The sequence below is a fragment of the Mya arenaria genome, chromosome 6 (assembly GCF_026914265.1).
Source record: "Mya arenaria isolate MELC-2E11 chromosome 6, ASM2691426v1".
NCBI classification, from domain to species: Eukaryota; Metazoa; Mollusca; class Bivalvia; order Myida; family Myidae; genus Mya; species Mya arenaria.
This window is the reverse complement of record NC_069127.1, coordinates 29211896-29234824: the sequence shown is the minus strand read 5'-3', so window position 1 is coordinate 29234824 and position 22929 is coordinate 29211896. Positions and strand designations below refer to the sequence as shown.

The window sequence follows — 22929 nt, the reverse complement described above, 5'->3', positions numbered from 1 at the left end:
TTTTCATACAGAACATATGTATAAACATATGTCAATGCTTTTTATAGGTCTGACATTTTGTTATAATTTGACCTTATGTACATTAATTACGTCTATTGTTTTTGTTGTTGTGTTTGTGTTGTTGTTGTTGTTGTTGTTGTTGTTTGTGTTGTTGTTGTTGTGTTTGTGTTGTTGTTGTTGTTGTTGTTTTGTTTGTGTTGTTGTTGTTTTGTTTGTGTTGTTGTTTTTGTTGTTGTGTTTGTGTTGTTGTTGTTGTGTGTTTTTGTTGTTGTTTGTTTGTGTTGTTGTTTGTGTTGTTGTTGTTTGTGCTGTTATTGTTGTTGCTTTTGTTGTCCCTGTCATTGCTGTGACTGTTATTGTCGTTGTTGATGCTGTTGTTGTTTTTATTGTTACATCATACTACATTAGGGATGCTATTGTTGTCCCTGTTATTGTTGATACTGTTATTGTTGATGTTGTTGCTGTTGTTGTTGTTGTTGTAGTTGATGTTGTTGTTTTTGTTGTTGCATCATACTACATGACTGATGCGGTATACATTTCTCATCGACATAATCTCCAAAAGCCCCACCACTGACACACTATATCGTGAACGTTTTTCACGTTAAACGTGTAATTGTACCGAGGCGTGACGTTAGCACCGGTGCCCGTCACTTTACGTCTTTCGCCGTTCCGCGCACCTGTCAACGTTACGCTGTCCGTCAGAAATAGTCGCTTGTCAAGTTTACCTCTACACGCACACACAGGACTAAAAACTTATTAATATGGATAAAATATATTTTCTGTTACTCCTAGTAATTGCAGGTAATCATTTTTCATTTATTTTTGACAAATACCACACTGTCGTATTTAATTTATAATACTATATTAATAAACTGTTGGAAATCTGATAGTATCAAAAAATAGAAAAAATGCCAGTTTTTAAGTTCGAATCCTGATTGAAAACCAATCTTTTTTAGTCGAAGAAACGTTAGCTTACGAGGAACGCATATTCGTTTTTCAAGTGCATGTATTAATACAATAGTAACGTACCTTACCAATCTATTTTAAGGCGTTTGTGCTTTTCAAATATTCAAATGATAACGAAGAAAATAAAAGTATACAGTCGAACCCCGTTGGCTCGAACTACCTAATTATCTCGAGCCTCGGGAAAGTTCGAGCCAGCGAGTTAGATTGTAACTTTTTTGATATCATGAAGTTGAGAAATGCCAAATGTTTTTTTGGCAAAATATCGTTGTCAGGAGTTTGTCATTCTAACCATGAATTTGTGTTCCTTGTATTTAGAGATTTCAACTTAATAAATAAGTAAGTTGTTTTAATTACTACAATCAAACTTTCGGTCATTTTTAGTTTTTTCATGATGGGATAATGTAAACGATGTACAATTAGGAATTTATTTCCCTGGCGACCTCATAATTATTATTTTGGTACTATTTGAAAATGTTTAAGGAGGAGAGAAAGAATAAGAAACAATTTGACATATTTTTTATTGCGAAAATGCGTTTGTTTGGCTTTGAAAGATTGCAAATTAAGTCATTTTGTGACCGATTTCAACTGCAAAAATATAACACAAATAGAAACTGTAATTGTTTTATCTATAATCTCCAAAGGTGATTGTCTCATATATAATGCTTGGACACTAAATATGGCCCTTCAGTCCTTTGATATTGCTTAAAAAATAATAATATGACATTCAAACATAATTCTTAGAATTTAACTTAATATATATATATATATATATATACTGATAATTTTTCAAGTAAAATTCTTAGAATTGTAATGAAATGTCCTTTAAATCATAATCAAAGGACAGAAGGACCATATTTTAGTTACAGGCTTTATATACGTGACGATCACCTTTGATAATCATGGTGTGTTTTTTTCGATCATATAGCTTGTAAACATGTTAGTCATGAGTAAGCAATAACCTGTCATATAATACAAAACTCATGTGGGGTCACCAGGTATCACGATTTACATAATCACCACTGCTTAATTGTATGAGACATATGATACCTTAAATTACTCATTTGTTATGAAACGTTTTAAAGCTGCATTCTCACAGATTGAACGTTTTGAAACCTTTTTTATTTTTTTGTCTTGGAACGAGCCAATTTTTGCGAAAATCCATGGAAACCAGTTATAGAAGACTGCTGACAAAAAATCAGATCGCAGATTTTTATACTTAAGTACAAAAAAATGATGTTTTATGCATTTTTCTTAAAACGTTAATAGCCATAAAACATTAATTTTCGAACGGAAATATGAAAATCTACGATCTGAATTTTTGTCAGCAATCTTTTATCATTGGTTTGCAGATATTTATGCAAAAATTTACTCTTTCCAAGACAAAAAAAATTGTTAAGATGGTCAATCTGTACTAGTTTAACATGTATATTGAAGTCTTTAATCATTATTCAAATACACTTTTATTTCAATCTTCAGTAGCCTTTCTTTTTACCTTCGCTTATTAAACAATCGACTAATTTATGAATATGCAAAACGTCATATTAAAGCAGTCTATAATTATAAACCATGTTCTTTCATTGACAGAAACGCTGAACAAAGCCTCTTATGTTTTAACAAAATTATAAAATCCAAATCAATTATTCAGTTATTCAATTTTACGACAATATTGGCTAGAATGTACATTATGATAAGTAACTCTTATCAAATAGTTCAGTTTTGAATATCCTTCGTTTTAAAAGAGACAGGTATTTTAATTTAACTGTTTAATGTAGTTAAAACATGGCTGAATCTGTCACATTTTTCTATATATAAATTCCACATAAACGTTTTCTGACAGATTAATATGCCGCTGTAGTCACGCCAAATATATCCGAATTTTATCACTCATAATTTGTCTCGCTGCAGAAACTTGAAACATTAAAACCCACACATTTTCGACCATGTACGATGCCCCTTGACAAAGACTGTTCATACAAGTCTAGTTTAGATGTTAATGCAGCTACATTTGACAGTTTTCGCTGCAAAGCTATTTTATATTAAGGTACTTTATCCAGAACATTTTGATATGCGAATAAACATGCTAATACGAATGTAAATGCTGTAATATTTTTAAGATATCTAGTTCCTTATCCTTATGTGATTAAATTTATACTATAGTGTACTTCCATCCGTCAGTGCGCGCACAGGAGCGCCCGCGGACGGTGACTCGACGCGGCAAGCGGCCACCCGGCATGCCTTTCTCAATCCGTCGCGGAGCCGGTCGTCCCCCGCCGCCACCTCAGCCGCTATATGGACCGAATACGCGAAGAAACCCGTTCGCTGATTTCGCCCAAGTAGACAACGGGTACCTGCCCGCGCAATACCATCCTCCCATACTCACACGTGGGAATGAAGGCAGTGATATTCCAAAATCCCGGAAGTGGAAACCCACTGAACCCCCAACTGTTCCTCCAACTCCACCGCCCACTAAACCTCCTACTACTACCACTACAACAACAACAACAACAACAACACCAACAACCACGACAACAACAACAACGACAACACCTGCGCCTACCAAGCCGCCATCGATACCAATCAGAACACATACACGTAAATGGCAGCCGAATAACCAACCAGCTTATAGGCCACGTGATCCATATGAAACAAGGTTTGCATCAAATAATATTCCAACCACAACAAAGAAGCCATTACCTGTTGTTTCTATATACGACGAATACGGTGCACCTGTGCCCCAACCAGACCCACAGCCTACGATCCAATCCGCGCAGAAAGCTCAACTGCCTTCGGGCATACAATACCCACAACCAGTTTCCGCTCAGACTCAGGCCCCTGTCCCAGCCTTCAATGTACCATCACAGTCCTTCCGGCCGCCACCACCGCCCCCACTTCCTGAAACCCAGAGCCAGACCGCGTACCAAGTCTCTTCCGGTCAGGTTTCCTATTCGGTATCTGGTGGCGTCCCCGTTACATCCAACAACGTTGCTTCTTCCGCAAATCAGTATCAGTCGGGGCTTCCGGCGTCGTCCCAGGGTGCCCTTTCTTCCGCAAATCAATATCAAGCGGGTCCTTCTGCGTCCTCTCAGGGTGGGTCTAAACAACTAGCCTTTCTGCAGGATTTTAAAGAGCAGTTGGATTTATTTGCAAAGCAGCTTGGCGTCCTACCTTCGAGCAGTGGTAAAACAAAGGACATATCGGCTGGACAATCAAACCCATCCACGTACCAAGCTGGCCAGAACATTATTAGCGCTGATCGTCCGTCGTCTGTAAATGCATATCCCCAACAAAGTGTTCCACAGAATCAATGGCAATCGCAGCAGGCAAACCCTGCTTCTACACAAGTAACACAAGGCCAAGAGTACCCACTTCCGGCAAGGAATGACATTCAATACAGGACAAATACCCAACAGGTCGCTCAGAATCCAAATGACAATCGGTACATGGCGAAACCGAAGATTTCGGATATTCCATATGTTGTGGGACAAACAGAATCAAGTGCATCTATAGAATACAACCAATACAACCAACCAGGGAATGCCAATAGACAAGGCTCAAACCCATCTCGTAAGGACCCCGTTTTGTATAAGCCATCTGATGGAAACGATGTTCGCAGTGGCCCTGGTGCTTCGCAGGGCTGGCCCTTGGCTCAAGGACAAACTTCTTACATAGGACAGGTGCCAGTACCGGTGTTGAATGGCACTGTCAAAGAATATAGTTACGCGAGTGGTTCTTTAAGTAAGTCTAGAACACCTGACAGAAGTGTTTCTGGCAGTGAATATGCTAGCAAGCCTTCTTCGTACACGAATCGTTACGATCCGTCTGCAATAGAAAGTAACAGTCGACCCACACAATACGACCGTGAACAAGTTGATAGCACCGTTCAGGAAAATGTCTTAAACAATTATAATCAAAACAATGGGAATTTAAGACAAGATAGTGAACGTTTGACACGATTACAAGCTAGAAAACAATATGATCAGTTGTCGACAACACACAACGCTAAACGACCGACAGCTGATAAAGCCGGCTGGGGGACCGTTGGAAAAGGGAATAAAAAAGGTTTGGGGCTTCCAGGTTATAGTAATTCACGAGCTGGTGTTAATATGTATCCTGATCAACCAGGAAGGACTTCATCCTTATCTTCTAGTGGTGCCAGACAAAATGTTGATAAAAGCCTCGTAAATGAGTACGGTTCTTGGAGAGAGGACCCCAGAGTTGGTTACAAATCTTCAAATGTAGGCAGTGCTGATCGGGACTTATCCACGCAATACGCCGATGGACTTGATGCTTCGAAGGCATCTGCTAAAAGCAATACGTTTGGATCACCAAATGTAAACAAGCGGACTGGGAACAGGGATGATTTTGTAAGGTCAGAAAGCCGCTTGCTTAATGCTCAAAAAAGCTCGGACATGTACGCGATGGAAAATGGAATACCCTCGAAGGGCTCGCAAAAAGAGGGCCCATCCGTTGTGTACGATGATCAGTACAACAGAAATAACTTCGCAAGTGCACAAACCAAAGGCAGTACTAGAGAAGGTCGCATTGATGTGTCTGAATCCAATAGGAGGCGAAACCGCGGAGAATATCCATCAGGTCAGCCTGAAGAGCCATCTATGGCTTACGTTGACAACGGAAGCAGGCACTCATTACCCAAACCTAAATCTCAGTCATTTAGTGTTAAATCCCAAACCGCTACACACGATGGTAAGAGGACATTAACTCGTGATGAAATTATAGCCCTTCTTAAACGCCGCGGTCTTATGGTCGGGGATAATACGCCAACCACGGCCAGTCCTTCAACAAAGAAATCGCCGGGTTCAAGAGGAAATATTGGCCAGGAAACATACCGGTCAGATGCGTATTCTGCCCAGTCCGAAGGATCGAATGACAGAAAATCATCGCCGAAGTTTTCTTCAGCGTTCGACAGAGGTCTCCCGGATCCGAGATCAGGTAACGGACGCAGCGACGTGTCACTTCCAGATTCGAAATACGGCGGTATTGATTACTCAAATACAGCAATTACCGGCGGTCAATATGGAAGGGACTCACCAGACAGCCCGAAAACCAATGGTCGCGTTGACAATTCTTTCGGCAACGTTCGAAGCCAGACAGGCAGGGACATCCCGGATGCTCTCAAATCAAATGGTCGGAATGAAATCGGGTCTGGTGGAAACGGCAGGGATAAACCGGAGTCACGGGGCGCAAACAGCCGCGGTGAATATTCGCCCAATGAGTTTGCAAGGCAATCGTCAGAAGGCTCATCATCACAATATGGTTTGTTAGGACCGAGTTTCAATAAAGGTGAACGAATACACACAAACGTCGCAGCTAGAACTAAACCGAAGGTGACCTTCGAGGAACCAAGTGCGATGTCCGACCAGAAACGTCGAGGTTCACCCTCCAAACGAATAGCTTCAAGTGTAGACGTCAACGAATATGCTTCAAGTTCAAAAGCAAATGAGTATGGGAACAGCGATGTGTCCGCACCTGTGGGAAGCCTGCTTGGTGGTTCCGGCGGCCCGATACAGGAACGCTGCCCCGTCACCCCAGTCTGTGGCACGGACGGCTTCACATACATGTCCGAATGCTTCCTTTGGAAGTGAGTATCATTTATATTATGGGTTATGCTAATTGTCACGTTTGTTTATACTAATTTATTCTAGCTATATTGTAATCACAGCTCATATCTAAATGACCCTTGACTCTCGCGAGCCTACGTTATCTTTTATATGAGGGGCCATGCTAATGCCTCGGGTGAGAATCGAACCCACGACCTCCTCAGTGGGACACACAACCATTAAGACTTGTGGATAATAATTATTACTTATTATTAAGAGTATGCTGTATATAATTTCAAATTTATATATCAATTAACCAAATATGCTGTTTTATATATTGGATCTAGGATGTCGTCGTAAGTTACAGAAAATAACAAAACCAGGCAGAAAATAACAAACCGAAACAGAAAATAATATACAGAAATTAACAAAACGAGGTGAAAAATAACTAAAGGAAATATTGAATAACAAAATGAGACGGAAAATAAAAAACTAAGACGAAAAATAACGAAATAAAACGGAAATAACGAAATAAGACAGAAAATAACGAAATAAGACGGAAAATAACAAAACGAGACGGAAAATAACGAGGAAGCAAATAACAAAATTAGATACAAAAATAATAAAACGAAATAGAAAATAACAATACATGACATATATACTCTTTAATTGTTTAAGTTAAACCATCACTGCAGGTGTAAATTTGTTCTAACAGCTTGCTTTTTCTTAGCACGATCATAATGCATTTTTGCAACGAAAAGACAGTCATAGGCCGGTCGAAGTAAAACCAAAACAAATTGTACATGTGTAGATCCTTTGCCTGTGTATGAGCCCATGTTGATACGTAAACTAATATGCTCAATTACTGACACTGACACTCGGCTTTCTGTGATTTGTGAAGTCGATTGAAAGGGTAAATATTTTTCACTTGATTCGAATCATTCGGAACTCCTCGGCCATTTTTATCGAATACAACCTCGAATGTATTTGGACGGTTTACATACTCAAAAAGTGGTACGTTTAAGTCCGCTGCAAGCAGATCGCGTAGTAATTTTATTTAGCAGTTAAAATTTATGACTAAAATCTTGGGAATCTTAATTATGTTTGCAATTATACACTTCACTGGCAATCAATTTAAACTAAGATCAATAAATACAACTCTAAAACAATACATTTAATTAATGATATAATTAAAAAAAATACGAACTACTTCAACTGATGTACCGGCATACATCCGAAGTTGCTTTCGATAAAAATGGCCGAGGAGCTCCGAATGGATACGAATTTCGGCGGAGTAATAGCCACAATCACTCAATGCATCAAAACATTCAAATGCTAAGTTCATTTGCAAACAGCAGTTACGGCAAATTCAATGTTAAAATTAGAAAGACTATAATATTAGACAAAACAGTGAGACTAGTGTCCTGTAATTCCTATTATTTAGGATATACAATGTTATTCATAGCGAATTCCTAGTAGAACGTTGTCCCGTGAACTATGTTTCCAAAGATAATTGTAGGAAGACAGGGAGAAGATTTAGCTTCTAGCGTTTATTTTAAAGTCTTCAAGAAAATGGTGAAATCTTGAGAACTTTTCTTTTGGGCAACATGTAAAATAATTTGTCAGATTTTCCATCGTTTTGTGGTAAATGTAACTTGAAATTGGAATTTTAGTACGTCTATTCTGCAGAACACAAATGTGTCAAATTTCTAAATTTCACTTAATACAATGTACACTTTGTTCTGCTTTATGAATACCGATGCGGACGTGCTTTATGCATACGTACAAAACGTCCGGAAATAACATGTTTACGATTAATATTCTCAAAATCCAAATGCTAATTTAACGGACTATTTATGGCTTAATATGAAAAGAATGACAGAAAAACATAAAAGTATGATGTCACATGCTGTTAAGTATGTGAAATATATAAAGTTATGCATCACAGTCGCTCAGTTTATGTTGAGAGTTTTTGCGTTTTTACCAAATTTCTTAAATCTGATTTATTTATATTTCGATTTTTATTTTCGGCGTTCAATATTTCTGAATTCTTTCCCGCTCAATTTGCATAAATGTCTCATTTTTTCCACTATCTGTCCACCTTATCTAAACGACATTTTGGGGGAAAATAACGAAATGCCAGCGACTAAATTGGTTAATTTTTCAATACAATATCGTTGATTGGCAACTAAGGGACATTTCCCCGCCACCGAGTTTTGTAATAGACAATCGCCGCTGACTGGACATCGGTAACGGATAAGTCAATAATGGAATGACGCTTGCAATACTGAAGTAACCATCTCAATGTTTATCAGGACTTACTACAGTTTCACAGAAGCCTCTAGTAATTTAGTCAGTGATGGAATGTCCTCAGTTCGCATCCATCCATCATTTCTTGACACCGGCTGGTCAATTTTGCGTGAGCCTTCCCATACCACATTATGAAATTTATGGCTAAATAAAACCGTTGTTTAGCGTGTTCTACATGAACATTTATTGATAATTACAATGACTTGACATTGTAATTAACGAATACGTACTCACGTATTGAAAGTATCAATGAATATCCCTATTATTTTTGTTTCGAATTGGTGATGAATAACGCCATTACTCATAAGTATTAAATATGCTTGTGAAATATAGTTCTTGGTAAATAATAAATAACATTGGTGACACCGCCTTAAAGCGAAAATTAATGACAAATAAGATAAATTTGTTTAAAATCTTTGGTAACAAAATCGCTAGTGAAATATATTTATTGGTAAACAATGAATAACAGACTATTGATGACACTGCCTCAAAGCGAATAGTGTCGAAAAAAGATAAATTTGTTTAAAATCATAAACCTTTGAATATCTATTACTTTCCCTGCCATGAGAACTCGTTCCGTTAGAATCACGAGGTACATACAACCTTTTACGGTAAACCTCCTCTAGCATGCCGTGGCCGATGTAATATTATTAGTTTTTTCTTTGTTATTTTTATATTTTAAAATTAATATTGCTTGTAGATGCACTTCGAATTGTTTGAAAATATTATACATTTGCCTAAATAGTTCAATATCGAACCATATGATTCTTTAAACAATCCATGTAATGCGTGATACGTTTGCAAGTTACATTTGTTGTACATTTGTACACTTAGCACATATATACATGTGATGTAAGGTATAACAAGACGAATGTTGATGCTAGGCATCAAAGACGCGGCTGAATGGGTTTTATTGAATATAATACGTGAAAAATATCGATACCCAATTGGCTCAATTAAGTCATGTGACAATATATACAATTGTTAACATTCCGAATAAACACGGACATAGCCGAACTATGACGGTTTAATCAACTTTCTAGATCGTAGTTACTCGGTCGTCTCCGGCATGCGTAAATTATTTAGACTGGTACCTTGCATTATCAGTTATCACCGATAAAATTATTGGTGTCGGGTCGATCCGGCCGAGATATCATTTCGGCCTGATACTTTTCGGCCTACTTTTATTCATTAATGTTTGTTTTAAATCGTGTGAATTACGCTTTAAACTTTCATTTTATATCACTTAAATTTAAAATAGTCAATCGTGTTATGTCGTGTTCTATGTTGCTTGTTTGTGATTTTGTGTTCTATGTCTTTGGCGTTTGCCCATTGCCACTAAACCGGGTTTATGTTTAAACTTTTTGCTACTGAGCATGTTTCTGTAGCTTTTTGCATAGAAATTAAGGCGCCTATATTTGTTACCAAATGCATTATTTAAACTATTATTCACAATATGCCCGTAAATTCTCACATGCTTATTTACAACCACAGCGTGTATATCAATCGTTTTCACAGAAAGTAAATTTCTAAAATAACGAACTCGTATGACCGGCGACCAGTCAATACAAAAAACGCAGAGAATAACTTTTTTTAATTTCCTGTTTTAAACATTAGGCTTATTCGTTTTATATGACGATTTGGAAGTTTTACACGCATCAAAACGGTTGTTGACGACACATTTTAAGTAAAGTTGAATAAGAGTTGATATCATTAACAAATCTTCTTTTTTCATAACTAAAATTTATCCGTATACACTTCCCCATTGACAATTGCAAACATGTATGCCTTCAGGCCGCGTCTTTTAAAAATACTAATAATTTAATAAAAAGCTGTAGGTTGATAAATAACTTTCGGACAAATAAGTGAATACTCCATGGTAATAAAATATGACCCTTAAATAAGACTATAAATTAATGGCTAGATTTTCATCCCAGCCCGACCTCTCTTTTTCCGCCGCCCTTAAATGTTATTGACTTAAATACAAATGTTAAACTAGGGGCTGTTATCGAGTATCGGTCCGGTACTTTCCGGGAAAAGCGTTAACTCATACCTACGGTGTCGATTTATAACATTCACATACCAAAAAAAAGGAGAATTGTTACGATCATGTTTGTTGTTCGTCTAGAAACACATGTATATGGTCTTTCATACAATAAGAGAGAGAAAAAAAGATGTCACCCCCTCCCTTTTGATAAAATGGATGGAAATCTAGAAACTCATTTATATTGGCGTAACTCGAACACATTAGTTCTTGTCAGCCACCTCGGCAGGCTAACACGTCACACATAATTTCAACATTGACTTTAAGATATGATTAATTCTTAGTCCGGGTTGTCCTATGATTATGTTAGATATATGACAGAATAGAACAATTATTTACCAGAAGATCATAGACCCAAGTGGCTTTCTGTCATACAAAATGGCGACAAGTACAGAACATATAAGCATGCTCATCCATATATATGCAATTTCATACACTACAGACAGTATATGATAATAAGAAATCAAATATTAAACATTTTATTTTTTCATTTTTTTCAAAACATTTTAGTAAAAAATAACAAAGACAGATACTAAGAAGAAAACAAGTTTAACCAGAACATTGATAGTGCTCAGACCTGGTACTGCTTTGATTATTCAAATTCACACTCGGAACTCTTCCGCCATGTTGAAATTCGTTGACGGACATCCAGTCAAAATACAGCGTAGAGATACATTACGTCATTGAACCCCTGTATTCGTCCTGAAGATGCAATTTGATCGTGTGACTACTACGAACTATGGCACATGTGCCCCAGTCCAAAAACTCGTCGGTAACAGCGGATTTATTGGATCCCTTAAGTCTTGGTTGAGTGGTTGCTACTGGTCTTCCTCGGCCAAGGGTTTATCTGTATCGGTTAGGGACCACTTCTTCGCCCGATCCAGTTATTCGCCCGACTTGTACTTTTTATCCATTGTTCAGTATGACAGTTTTTCATGAAAATGAAAGTTTGTGTTCAAATGGAACTTCAAAACAGGAGAACTGATATTTTGCTCTGAAAATGATAAATTCAGCAGCAATATTGAAATTGCACCAGGTTGTCCGTTACAGATTATCGTTTTTCATCACCCGACAAAATAGAAATACTTCACCGAAAATGTATTTTAAACAAAGCAACATGTACAATCTTTAACAAAATAGAAATAAATTAAATACATTCTGGTAAGACATCAACATTGTTTAAAGCTGCACTCTCACAGATTTACCGTTTTTACAACTTTTTTATATTTTGTCTTGGTAAGAGCAAATTTTTGTGTAAATATCTGCAAACCAATGATAAAAGGTTGCTGACAAAAAATCAGATCGTAGTTTTTCCTTTATCAGTTCGAAAATTAAAGTTTTATGGCTTAAACAAACGGTTTAAGAAAAATGCATAAAACATAAATATGAACTTTAATATAAAAATCTGCGATCTAATTTTTTGCCAGAAGTCTTATATAACTGGTTTCCATGGATTTTCGCATACATTGGCTAGTTCCAAGACAATTTTTTTTGTCAAAACGGTGAATCTGTGAGAGTGCAGCTTTAAGATGATTTTCATAATTATTACCATTTCCTAAAACTGGCAAATTGTTGGTACAGAAAACTGTCACATCAATGCATTTTACTTGAGGAAATATTTCTTGTAAGACGTCAACATTGTTTTAGATGTTTTTCATAATTATTACAATTTCCTTAAATGGGCGAATTATTGGTACAGCAAACTGTCATATCAAATGCATTTTACTGATTATGTGGCATGTGCACTTGTCCTTAAATTAAGCATACATTAAATACCTTAAAACACTATGTTTTTATTCCGAACACCTCGGCCATTTTCCATCGAAAACAACATCGGATGTATACCGGTAGATCAGCAAAAGTAGTTCGTAAAATAGTATTCATTCATTGCCAGTGTAGTGTTCTATTGCATATATAATTAAAATTCCCGATAAAAAATTTTTTTTGACTTGGTATACATTATGAAATATTCTCTCTTGAAAGAGTTTTGTGGCTTGTAAAGGAAATATTATTTCAGATCAACAAGATAAAAACTACCTTTTGTTTTATGAAATCATAGTTAAGTAAGATATTTTGCTAAATGAAATAACATAATTAAGTGAGTTACGCTAATTTTTCTGAGAAATTGGACCTGTGTGATAGTTCAAAGTACATGTGCACTTTGTTCCAAAAACTTAAATAACTAAGAAATCTTAAAGTAACACTCGCCGAATGGGCCCTGCACTAGAGCGAATATAAATAAGCTCTCACACACACATTGTTTATTATAACGAATTGTGGCAACATCGAAACAGAAACTTTTACCATTTAAATGATTATGTTTGTTTACGGGATGTGGAAACATTCTTTGAACAGAAATGTCAAAAAATGTGACGGGTGTGATAAAGCATACTAAATACATTTAATAATTGTGGCGGATTTTGTCATCGCTGCAACAAAATGTGTCAAGATTCAAATATTTGTGTTTAAGGGGGCGAGGAAGCATGAAGAAAAGTTTCTTTTTTTGTGGTCGGTAGTTGGGTTATAAGAAGCATTTAGGGGGTGTAATACAGTACGCTTTACTTTTAATTTTGTTCTTGAATATAAATGTATATTCGGGTCATCGTATAAATGCATACTTGTAACTGTTACACGAACAATTAGAAAATACACTGGCATAAATGTGTCATGTCAAACTATGCCGAACACTAAGTAATATCACATCATTGATGCTGTCATAAAGCACAAAACAGTTTGAAAATGTCCCTGGAAAAATACTTATTGAATATCTTATTTAGTTTGAAGTTATTATATATGTCTGTGCAACATATTATGGCAAAAAAATTGAAGCGCTATATGTTACCATACCAGAAACTTGTTTACAACTTTAAGACAATTATTTTCTAAAACGGTTTGTACAATATTTTATCTTCTAATGAAAAAAACAACAGGACATGATGGCGTTACGTCAATAACATTTTAACCTACCTTCTCCGTATCTTACATAAACCACAGGCATTAACAGGCTTATAAGTAGTTTATTTCAAACACCTTAAATTAGATTTGATTAATGAAAAATGGTTTATTGTAATTATCAGTAAGATAAGTTTAAGTTTAAAAACTCAGAACGAAGCAAATATAAAGCGAATTATAGAAAAAACCCGAAAGTAGTGAGCTTAGCTCAATCTTATTTATAAAGAAGTTTCGAGAAATTGGGGTCGTCTCAGAGTTACATCTTACGGTATCTGGCCCACAATTATGTGAATTTTAAGTGCCTGGTGCCCCCATATATTTTTTGTATCTTTTGAACGGGTTTTATTTGCAGGAAAATAAATTGTAAGAAAGAGAAAAAAATAATAAAAACAGACCAGTGCCTTGGCATTAAAATATTGCAGGTTATTTCACGTGCGATTTTAGTTGATTTACAGAGCAAAGACACAAACCATAATAACCATATGTTTTATTAAGTTTTACTAATGAGCAAATGCATGACATTTAAAATTTAAATTTCTCATACGTCATAGCCGTATACAGTAATGAGCAACATAAAAAGACAATTTTTAAGATCAGATAAAAATAGCAGTTTTTTAAGCTATTTACATGCATTCAACGCATTGAACCATCTTTTTAATGTAATATTACAGTTTTTTCTCACTGCTTGTTGACTGCAAATTATTTCCACGTTACATACATTATAGATTGGAACGTATATTGCTCGACCTTCGTCAATAGTCAAAGCACTGGCGGCACTCTGAGACGTAAATGATCAATGAAACAAAATGCTTAGTCTTCATGATACTTGCACGAATTTTAAGATTTTAACCCATATTCCTCTGTTTCAGCGGTATCAAAAAGGACTGTGAAGGATTCTGCCCGTGCCGTTCAAAGTCGGCTACGGCCGCTTCATCTGCAGCCTCCAAACCATCAGTTATCGCCGCCGCAGCAATTGTCACCACAAAGCCTACTCCTGTCTACAAACCAAAACCAGTACCAACACATGGTTCTAAAGTTTACAACCCCGAGTTCCAGCTGCCGGTTCAGGCGCCCGCATCGACAGTACGCGCGTATCCTAACGCAGCTTCTGTTGGTGCTGTTCCAGATATAAATACTGTTGTACAACCCGTTCCACAGTATATCCCTCCAGTGGCCCCACAATTAAACGTTGACAGTGTGGCTTCCAGTAAAGCATATGGCCCGTCGCCAACAGTTGTTCAATCTTCGAACAATGTTGCATTTGATGCAGTGGTCGCCGTTGATAAGAGTGTAGTACAGGGACCGCCGCCGGCCCGTGTCCAGGCTCTCCAAGCCCGACAAGTAGCAATGGCGGCCCGGGGAGCTCCACCGCCCAACAAACCACCACCTGACTGCAAGTGTCCACCCATCTACCGTCCAGTATGCGGCGTCCGAGGCGCCACCTATGATAACGACTGTTACAGACGTTGCAGGTAAGATTTGATTCTTCAGCTGCTTTTTAACGTGAACGCAGTCGTAACTTATTTTACCGCTTGCTGGAAATGGACTCGCTGCATATATGGTGCAACAAGTACATAAATTCCCGTAACTGCTGCATTCAAACTCCTTTAAAATGCATGTTGCGACTATGTGCATTGTAAGCCCAGATTGCTTTGCGGTGTGTTATTGTATGTGCCTCTTTTATGTTCTCAAGATAGCTCAGTTCTGTCTTATAATACATGAACCATATACATGTGTTTTGCTTTTCTATGTCAGCTATGTTGATATATGTGTACGTTTTACAGTTTTGAAGAGTTAGCTTGTAAGAATGAATGCCCGTGTACACCGGAAAGCAACACTAAAATTCGCCCCACCACCCTAGTCCCTACTGAAAGTAGAACACCTTCAACAACAACAACAACAACATCGCAGCCAATCCAAGTAAAATCTCAGACGGGAACATTCACTATAATGAAACAAGCAGGTACTAAATCGATTGACGTGCATAACGTACTTCCAGAATCCAACTTGAATAACGTGCCTTTAAGCAATTCCACACAAAGAAAAACTCTGATGAAACAGTTTCTACAAGCCTTTTCCGATACACTTACTATGGTCAAAACGAAGCTAACACCCGGATCAACCCAGGGTACCGGTGATTCCTCGAAAATTCATTCGCCAGCAGTGAGTTCTTGGTCAGAGCAAAGCAAGCTAAATGGCGTGGCAGTGTCAGGTCCGATTACACACACCGCGCAAACAGCGCAAATTAAAAATGCAAACTGGCCGGTAAATGGTGATCTGCCCGGAGAACCTCGTTCAGTCAAGGAGCAATCAATTAGAAAGATCACATCGACGCGAAATCAAGAGTCAGCAAATGACATTGCAGGCACCGATGACTATGGAGACCTTGGCACACGAGTCTTAAAGGTTTCTGGTGCTCACAGTGTTAGACATATTGGAAATGAAAAGATTATCAGCTCAAACGCTAAACAAACAAAATTCAATGTTCAACAGAACAGCCATCCTAAGAATACAGACAGAAATATAAACCACTCAATGTTAAACATGATGGGACGAGTTGGACTTGCACCAAGTGAGAGGATACAAACAGCCAATCAGGTTGTCAACGACGCGGCGCAGTGTAGGTGCCAAGCAATTCAAGACCCGGTATGTGGGACCGATGGAGTGACTTATGATAGTCTCTGCTTTATTGAGTGCTTGTAAGTCAATTTGACATCTTTTTTTGCCCTTTGCTTCTGTGTATGTCTTTTAAAACTGTATTTATATTGATATCTAGAGCAGAAACCCGGCCTAGACCCTATAGACGCGTAGCTTAATTCTGTTTATTTCATTTTAACAACAACAAGCGTGCATTTATATATGTGTAATAATACTTTAACAGCCTTATTGCTCATGACTTTCGCTTTTGATGTTAACATGCAAATACGTACGCACGTATTTGCTTAAACATCGGTGTTTGCATATAACTCAAGTTTGTTTGCATTTGTGCTTTGCTAGAGGGGGCAAGGTTGGTTTGGCTTGCAAAGGAATGTGTCCATGTATCCAAGACAACGCTATACCTTATAACGCAATCCCCTTATACTGCGAGGAAACGTGTGGCTCTGAGTGGGCACCTGTTTGCTCAGTGCAGGATCATACATTCAAAAATGATTGTCATCGGAAATGCAGGTATATATTAATATGTTTTGGTGACAGTTTATATCCGTCACACTTTCCATTTAGGCCAGTGGGTTGACAATTCAATGTTTTAATATACTGCAGTTCTATTCATTACTCATTTAAATATAATATTGTCTTTTTTGGAGCTTTATTGAACATTATTTGTATGCAAATGGATTTTATTTTACATATAACGGAAACTTATTATTTATAATTCAATTGTGAAAGTCATTAATGTCTTCTGTCACATTTTAAAGGATAATGAAGCAAGATTTATTAGTTAAATCGTTGTTAAAAAAACTCATTAAAGTACTTCACGTGAACTTATTAAGATTGATCAAATACATTGGACAATATTATACTTGTTTCGTAGGACAGGCCAAATGTCACAATGTGAATGACACTGGTAAAAACGATCAAAAATGCCTTTGTCGAGACAGCTTCCGTGTTAGACTCCGCATTTTAAATTGGGTTTAAGTTTCAACGCGGGTTTGTTTCATGATAATTGAATTCGTCTGTTTTTTTAATAAATTATAACTATTCATAGAGCAATATGTCAAAAATGTTTGTCATTCCAAGATAGTTAGTTGATATTTTATTCTTTATAAATTTTTGTTTCTTTGCTTTATTTTCTATGTCGTTCATAATTACATAGAAAAAAAAGATACTTTGATAAAATATAGTTTTATTCACATAAATCGTATTTAAATCGCAAATTTAGCTTTTAAAATGCATATCCTTTATATGAACGGATACATTCTGTACAAACCTGAATTTTAATAAGACTTCCGCATACAATTTAATTTTGTCATTGTACAACAAGTAGGCATTCTTTGGTCGGATCTGTTTTACATATTGATAACAAATAAAAATGTGCTGACTTTTTTCTTTTCACGCCCTTATTTGTACCTGTTTGCAATTGTTGTTTTAAAGAATGCGTATGAAGTAAGAAAACTTAAATACTTGGTTTAACTGCATTGTGTTTTTTAAACCGACAAAAACAATAACAACAACAACTGATAACTATTAAAAACAAGCAAAACAAGAACGCAAAAAGCAATAATATGTCTCTATGTGGTTTCCATAACATAGACTTCAGAAGATAAAAATACAACATAAAAGAATCTTTGATTGAAGTCGGATATCTGTTAACAAGAATCATTAGCTCAATGAGCTATATTTTGAAGATAGTATGTTTATTCTGTGTACCATAAAATAAGCAAAATTGTATATTTTGTGAAATATTGTTGCATTCGTGTTTCAGTAACGAGAGAAAGGCGTGTAACGGTGAATGTCCGTGTACTGGCCAACCACATTCATTAGGCCACAATCTCAAGGTGATTTCAGTGCTTTGATTTTTACGAAAATTTGATGATTTTTGTTTTGAAAATGAGTTTATTTTCAGACGTAACTATCGTTATATATACGATTTATTCTTTTAAATAGACCTTATTCAAATCTTGATTATTATTTTATTTTTATTTTTAGGGACCTGCGCAAGGAAAATAATGAACGCACAAATATAGTTACTAACATTTTAACATTGTAACATTTCCATGTTGTACCATGTCAATATATATTGAATGTTTATGTATATATTAACTGAGAAGCATCCATTAATTTATACGAGTTGAATTTGCAGGTCATAAGTACTGTAACTTTGCCCTACGAGTTTGCTCATAGAAAAATAGAATGACTAATACATGTATCTTAACTCTTTCTCAGGGATATACCATTTGTAGATAACAAAAAAGTATTACATTAATACTGTATTAATATATTAATGAACGTAAAAAACACAAATACGGCGCCGAGATCAGCGCATCACGGTCAAAATACGTGACCTGTTCACATGTACGTTCGCTTTCTATGTCCGGTGGACGACAGGCGGAGGTGGCAGTTCCCGCCTCGGAGCCGATAACTTCCGGAGACGGTTACCACAATCAAAACCTAAACCATGAGCGTAGCTACCAGCCGGCGCTCACGTGCGAATGCACGCGCCATGACATCGATCCCGTGTGCACGACGGATGGACAGACGGAGTGGTTTGGCTGTTTAGCCATCTGCCTGTAAGTCAAACTAAGTTGAATTTTCAAAGCATGGTCATAATATCATAATCACAAGCTTTGATATTGTAGGATGATTCCATTTTAATGCTAACAGGTTGATATTCAGTTTATTCTTTAATTCACATGGTATGTAACTTAGTATCAGGGGCGGTTCCAAGGTTTGACGATCGAGGGGGCGTACCTTAGGGGGGGGGAGGTAGGGCCTTTTGACTTGCGCCCTTGCGTAGAACCGAAAATTATTGTGATGTAAGTTTTTGCAGGGTTGGGGATGGAAGTTAACATTTTGTAGTCCGCAATTGTGCATTTTGGGTGTACTAAATACTTTTGTTCCCTTATGTTAAAATCAAAAGTGAACTTGAAGTTTAACGGGTGCGCTCCGCACCCTGGATCTGCTAGTTGATACTTATGCTTTTAAATTCTAACGAGTTTTCAAAGGAAGCGATTAGATACGACTAAATTTTGCGATTTAGATAAATACACTGTGTGACATGTTAATTCTCGAACTTGCTTTAGATTTGTTGACATACATTCGATGATCGTTCATTGACGAACTGTTAACTTACACAAACATTTTCTTACGGTATACATTTCTTCCAAACAGATATTAATTCAAGCACCATAATTAACATTAAAACAAATTCAAATTCCATGTTACAGTCATAGCACCGAGTCGACATTCATTTTCGTCACATTTTCGTTTTAGCATAAATATATGTTATTCGGATCTGTTTAATAGTTATCGTAAAATAGATAATAATAAACATTGGAACGATTTAACATTTTTTTTTAAAGTTGTTAACTTTAAAATGTGAAATATTTTATTCAGTGATCATCCAACAATATAGGTTAAATAGTAGAAGTACGGCTAAAAATACAGTTGCCAGAGATCTTGTTAAGAAGACCGTGTTAAATAAAGATTTAAGTTAACAACAATGCGGTTAACAACGTCAGTAAAGTTAACAAAAGTCTAAATAGTCGGGCAATTATCAAATGTTTATCATTATTATTAAAAAAACACTGGGACCAATAACATTTTTTCAATCCCTCTCCCAGAAAAAACGTTGTTTTTTTCTTATTATGTCCTAAACTAGTTGTTCTATTTTTCAGCGGTAAGACGGTAGCGTGTTCGTCTGAATGTCCCTGTTAGGACGGAAGCTATGGCAGGTGTCCATTTTTAACGCGGCCAGTAAAGAAGCCCATTGGAGCGTTCTGCTGATTTATCGATTTTTTTTTAATTTAAGCAGGGCATGAAATAATTTTGATTGTGAAACAGTTGATTTGTTTACTTGATACGTTAAATATTGTATTTATTAATTATTTTTTTGTATTTTTACTACTGTCTTTATATGAATTTAATTGCACACAATTACAATTTGTTTTGACTTATTGTGTGTAGCTATTGTATCAACATTTCATACGGTAGGTCTGATTGGTTGTATATTTTGTTTCTACCAAATGTGCCAACGTATCTCCTGTACATGTATATGGTGTATACGAGACTTAAAGTGACTAGACACCAGATTGTCCCCAAATCGGCAAATACAGTATTCCCTCAAAACAAGCTTAATATTGTCGATAGTAGGCGGTCGATAATAAATCACTTTACACGATTCAAAGAATATTTGGTCGCTGTCTCAGCTGAGTTAACTCGTTCAAAAATAGTGCATAATTGTTTCTCTTACTGGGATTTACGTGGTAGACAAACCCAGTTTAATTCGATTTGTAAATTTACACAAAAACTGCGAAAGATACATGTTTTGTCAGCGATGTGATACATCAGTAGGTCAGATTCAATGCGTTGTACACAGCGCTTTCAATTTTATGTAAGTTATTGACAATTTTCTTTTTCTCTTGCGATTGTATCTGGTGTCTAGTCCCTTTAATGTGACGAAAGTGTCTTCCTCATTTGCTGTGTATTATCTGAATGGTTATGAATTACGGTATCATACAGAACACACACATGACTTTGAGGATTTATAATAAACAAAATAATAATTTCATTTTATGAGCAAATTAATAATATGTTAGTCAACGTTATTGGGACCTTACGCAGGCATAGTTTGTCTTATTGCGTATTTCAATATTTTTTCATGATGTATTTTCATTTTTTCTCATTGTTCTTTTATGTACAAACGTTGATTTTTTTCCAAATAATCTGTAGACTATATATTGAACCCAACCTATTTTATTGCATTTTTATAACATTTATGTTGACAAATTTAGCTTTGACAAATTAATTAAGATTGAGCGAAGGTATTGACATTATTATTATCGTTCTTTCTTGCCTGTCCACAATATGTATCGTACCATATAAACCAAAAGGAACATTTATTTAATTACGCACGTGGGCGTAATATATTTTAAGACTTTATATAGTGCATGATTGTTGTTAAGGCACCATGGTTACTGTACATAGATGCTATTTTCGCTCAGGCGCCAATTTTCCAAAACGTTTTATAGCAAAATCTTTTTAAAAGCACACTAGTTTTGTAATGGTATTCATTGTGTTATTTTCTCATGTTAATAGTCATATGACTTTTAGAAACATAAATATCATTCGGATACATATAATTATTGTTACATTAAAAATATGATGTTTTAATATATATATGGAAATATTAAGTGTAAGTCAGTAATTTAGCTAAATGAAATATGATTCTTTATCGGGTCTAGCTTAAGATCCTTTCAGGGGTGTTATTCAATATGCACCTTCAATCAATCTTATGGTCATACATCATTGACTTCTTTTACTGTATTGGTCGGTTATTTATATCGAGCAATCCGATTAGCTACATCGTTGATACCACCAAGATATTTTTTTTGCTGAATGCTTTCTGTCTTTGAGGTTTATTTTGATATAATTGAATTGCCTCTCCTCCAAATAACTTTAACGCGTCTGTAAGTTGCTGTAGTTAAATGCTTTACAATTGCATTACAGTCTTGTACGGCCATTTGCAAATACATTTAATTTATAATCTTCCTTATTATTGTTGAAATAAACTGTAAAATAAATTGTTTAATTTACTAATTTTTCCGAAATGATAGTATTTTTTAATGACCCATTAAATAAGAAAAACCTGTATTAACGAATATCTATATTTAAAGAACTCAGTATAATCTGAAACTATCGAGACTATATTTCATGATGTGATTTTCAAACAACACTCTCGGAACTTTTTCCTTATGATGTCGCCAAATGTATTATGGAATCAGTTTGAGGTACCCAATGTGCAAAACGAAATCCATTTAATCCTCAATGCCTCCCAATGCTTAATTTAATCGACGTCGAGACGACTATATGGTTTTTCTCACATAACCATCGTGTTTAGTTTATACATTATAAGATCTTTTACAACGAAGTTATGATAACTTATACTGAGTCACTCTCGTTGGCATGATGTTCCGTGAGAGTGTGGTCTTGTGGTGTGGGGGAAATCGGAGTACCTGGAGAAAACCCACTTGTCCGGCTTGGTGACCACGAACCAAACTCACATGCGCCAAGGCTGGGAATTGAACCCGGGTCGCCTTGAGAGAAACCAGTGCGCTAACCACTGCGCTAACCGGACAACTCGTCGTCTTTAAATGGTTGAAACATAGCTAGCACCATATGTATACTTTCTAGAACAAATTCCTTATAGTGCAATGATTATTTATAAATGTCAGATATACTTTTGTTGTTGTCTTGAAGTTGACCATTTGTTAAACGGTTCACATTCTCTTCTTCATCCGGAACTCCTAGGCCATTTTTATCGAAAACAACCTCGAATGTATTCGGACGGTTCACATACACAAGAAGCGGTACGTTTAAGACTGTTGCAAGTAGATCGCGTAGTAATTTTATTTAGCAGTTAAACTTAATGACTTAACTCTT

General features: G+C 36.2%; 1 protein-coding gene across 3 annotated transcripts; it reads left to right on the top strand.

Moving 5' to 3' along the window:
• Positions 1 to 672: 672 nt before the first annotated feature.
• On the top strand, positions 673 to 22070 carry LOC128238391 (mucin-19-like). Of its 3 annotated transcripts, none has more exons than XM_052954270.1 (6): positions 673 to 801; positions 3124 to 6565; positions 14700 to 15302; positions 18254 to 18326; positions 18877 to 19058; positions 20166 to 22070. In XM_052954270.1, exons 1-6 carry the CDS (start codon positions 762 to 764, stop codon positions 20203 to 20205), a joined length of 4380 nt encoding a protein of 1459 aa, XP_052810230.1. In that variant the 5' UTR covers positions 673 to 761; the 3' UTR covers positions 20206 to 22070. The 3 variants fall into 3 exon arrangements, with proteins under 3 accessions (XP_052810230.1, XP_052810232.1, XP_052810231.1); XM_052954271.1 differs by having other exon boundaries at positions 681 to 801; positions 3142 to 6565; XM_052954272.1 differs by lacking the exons at positions 18877 to 19058; positions 20166 to 22070 and adding an exon at positions 18478 to 18859.
• Positions 22071 to 22929: the final 859 nt, after the last annotated feature.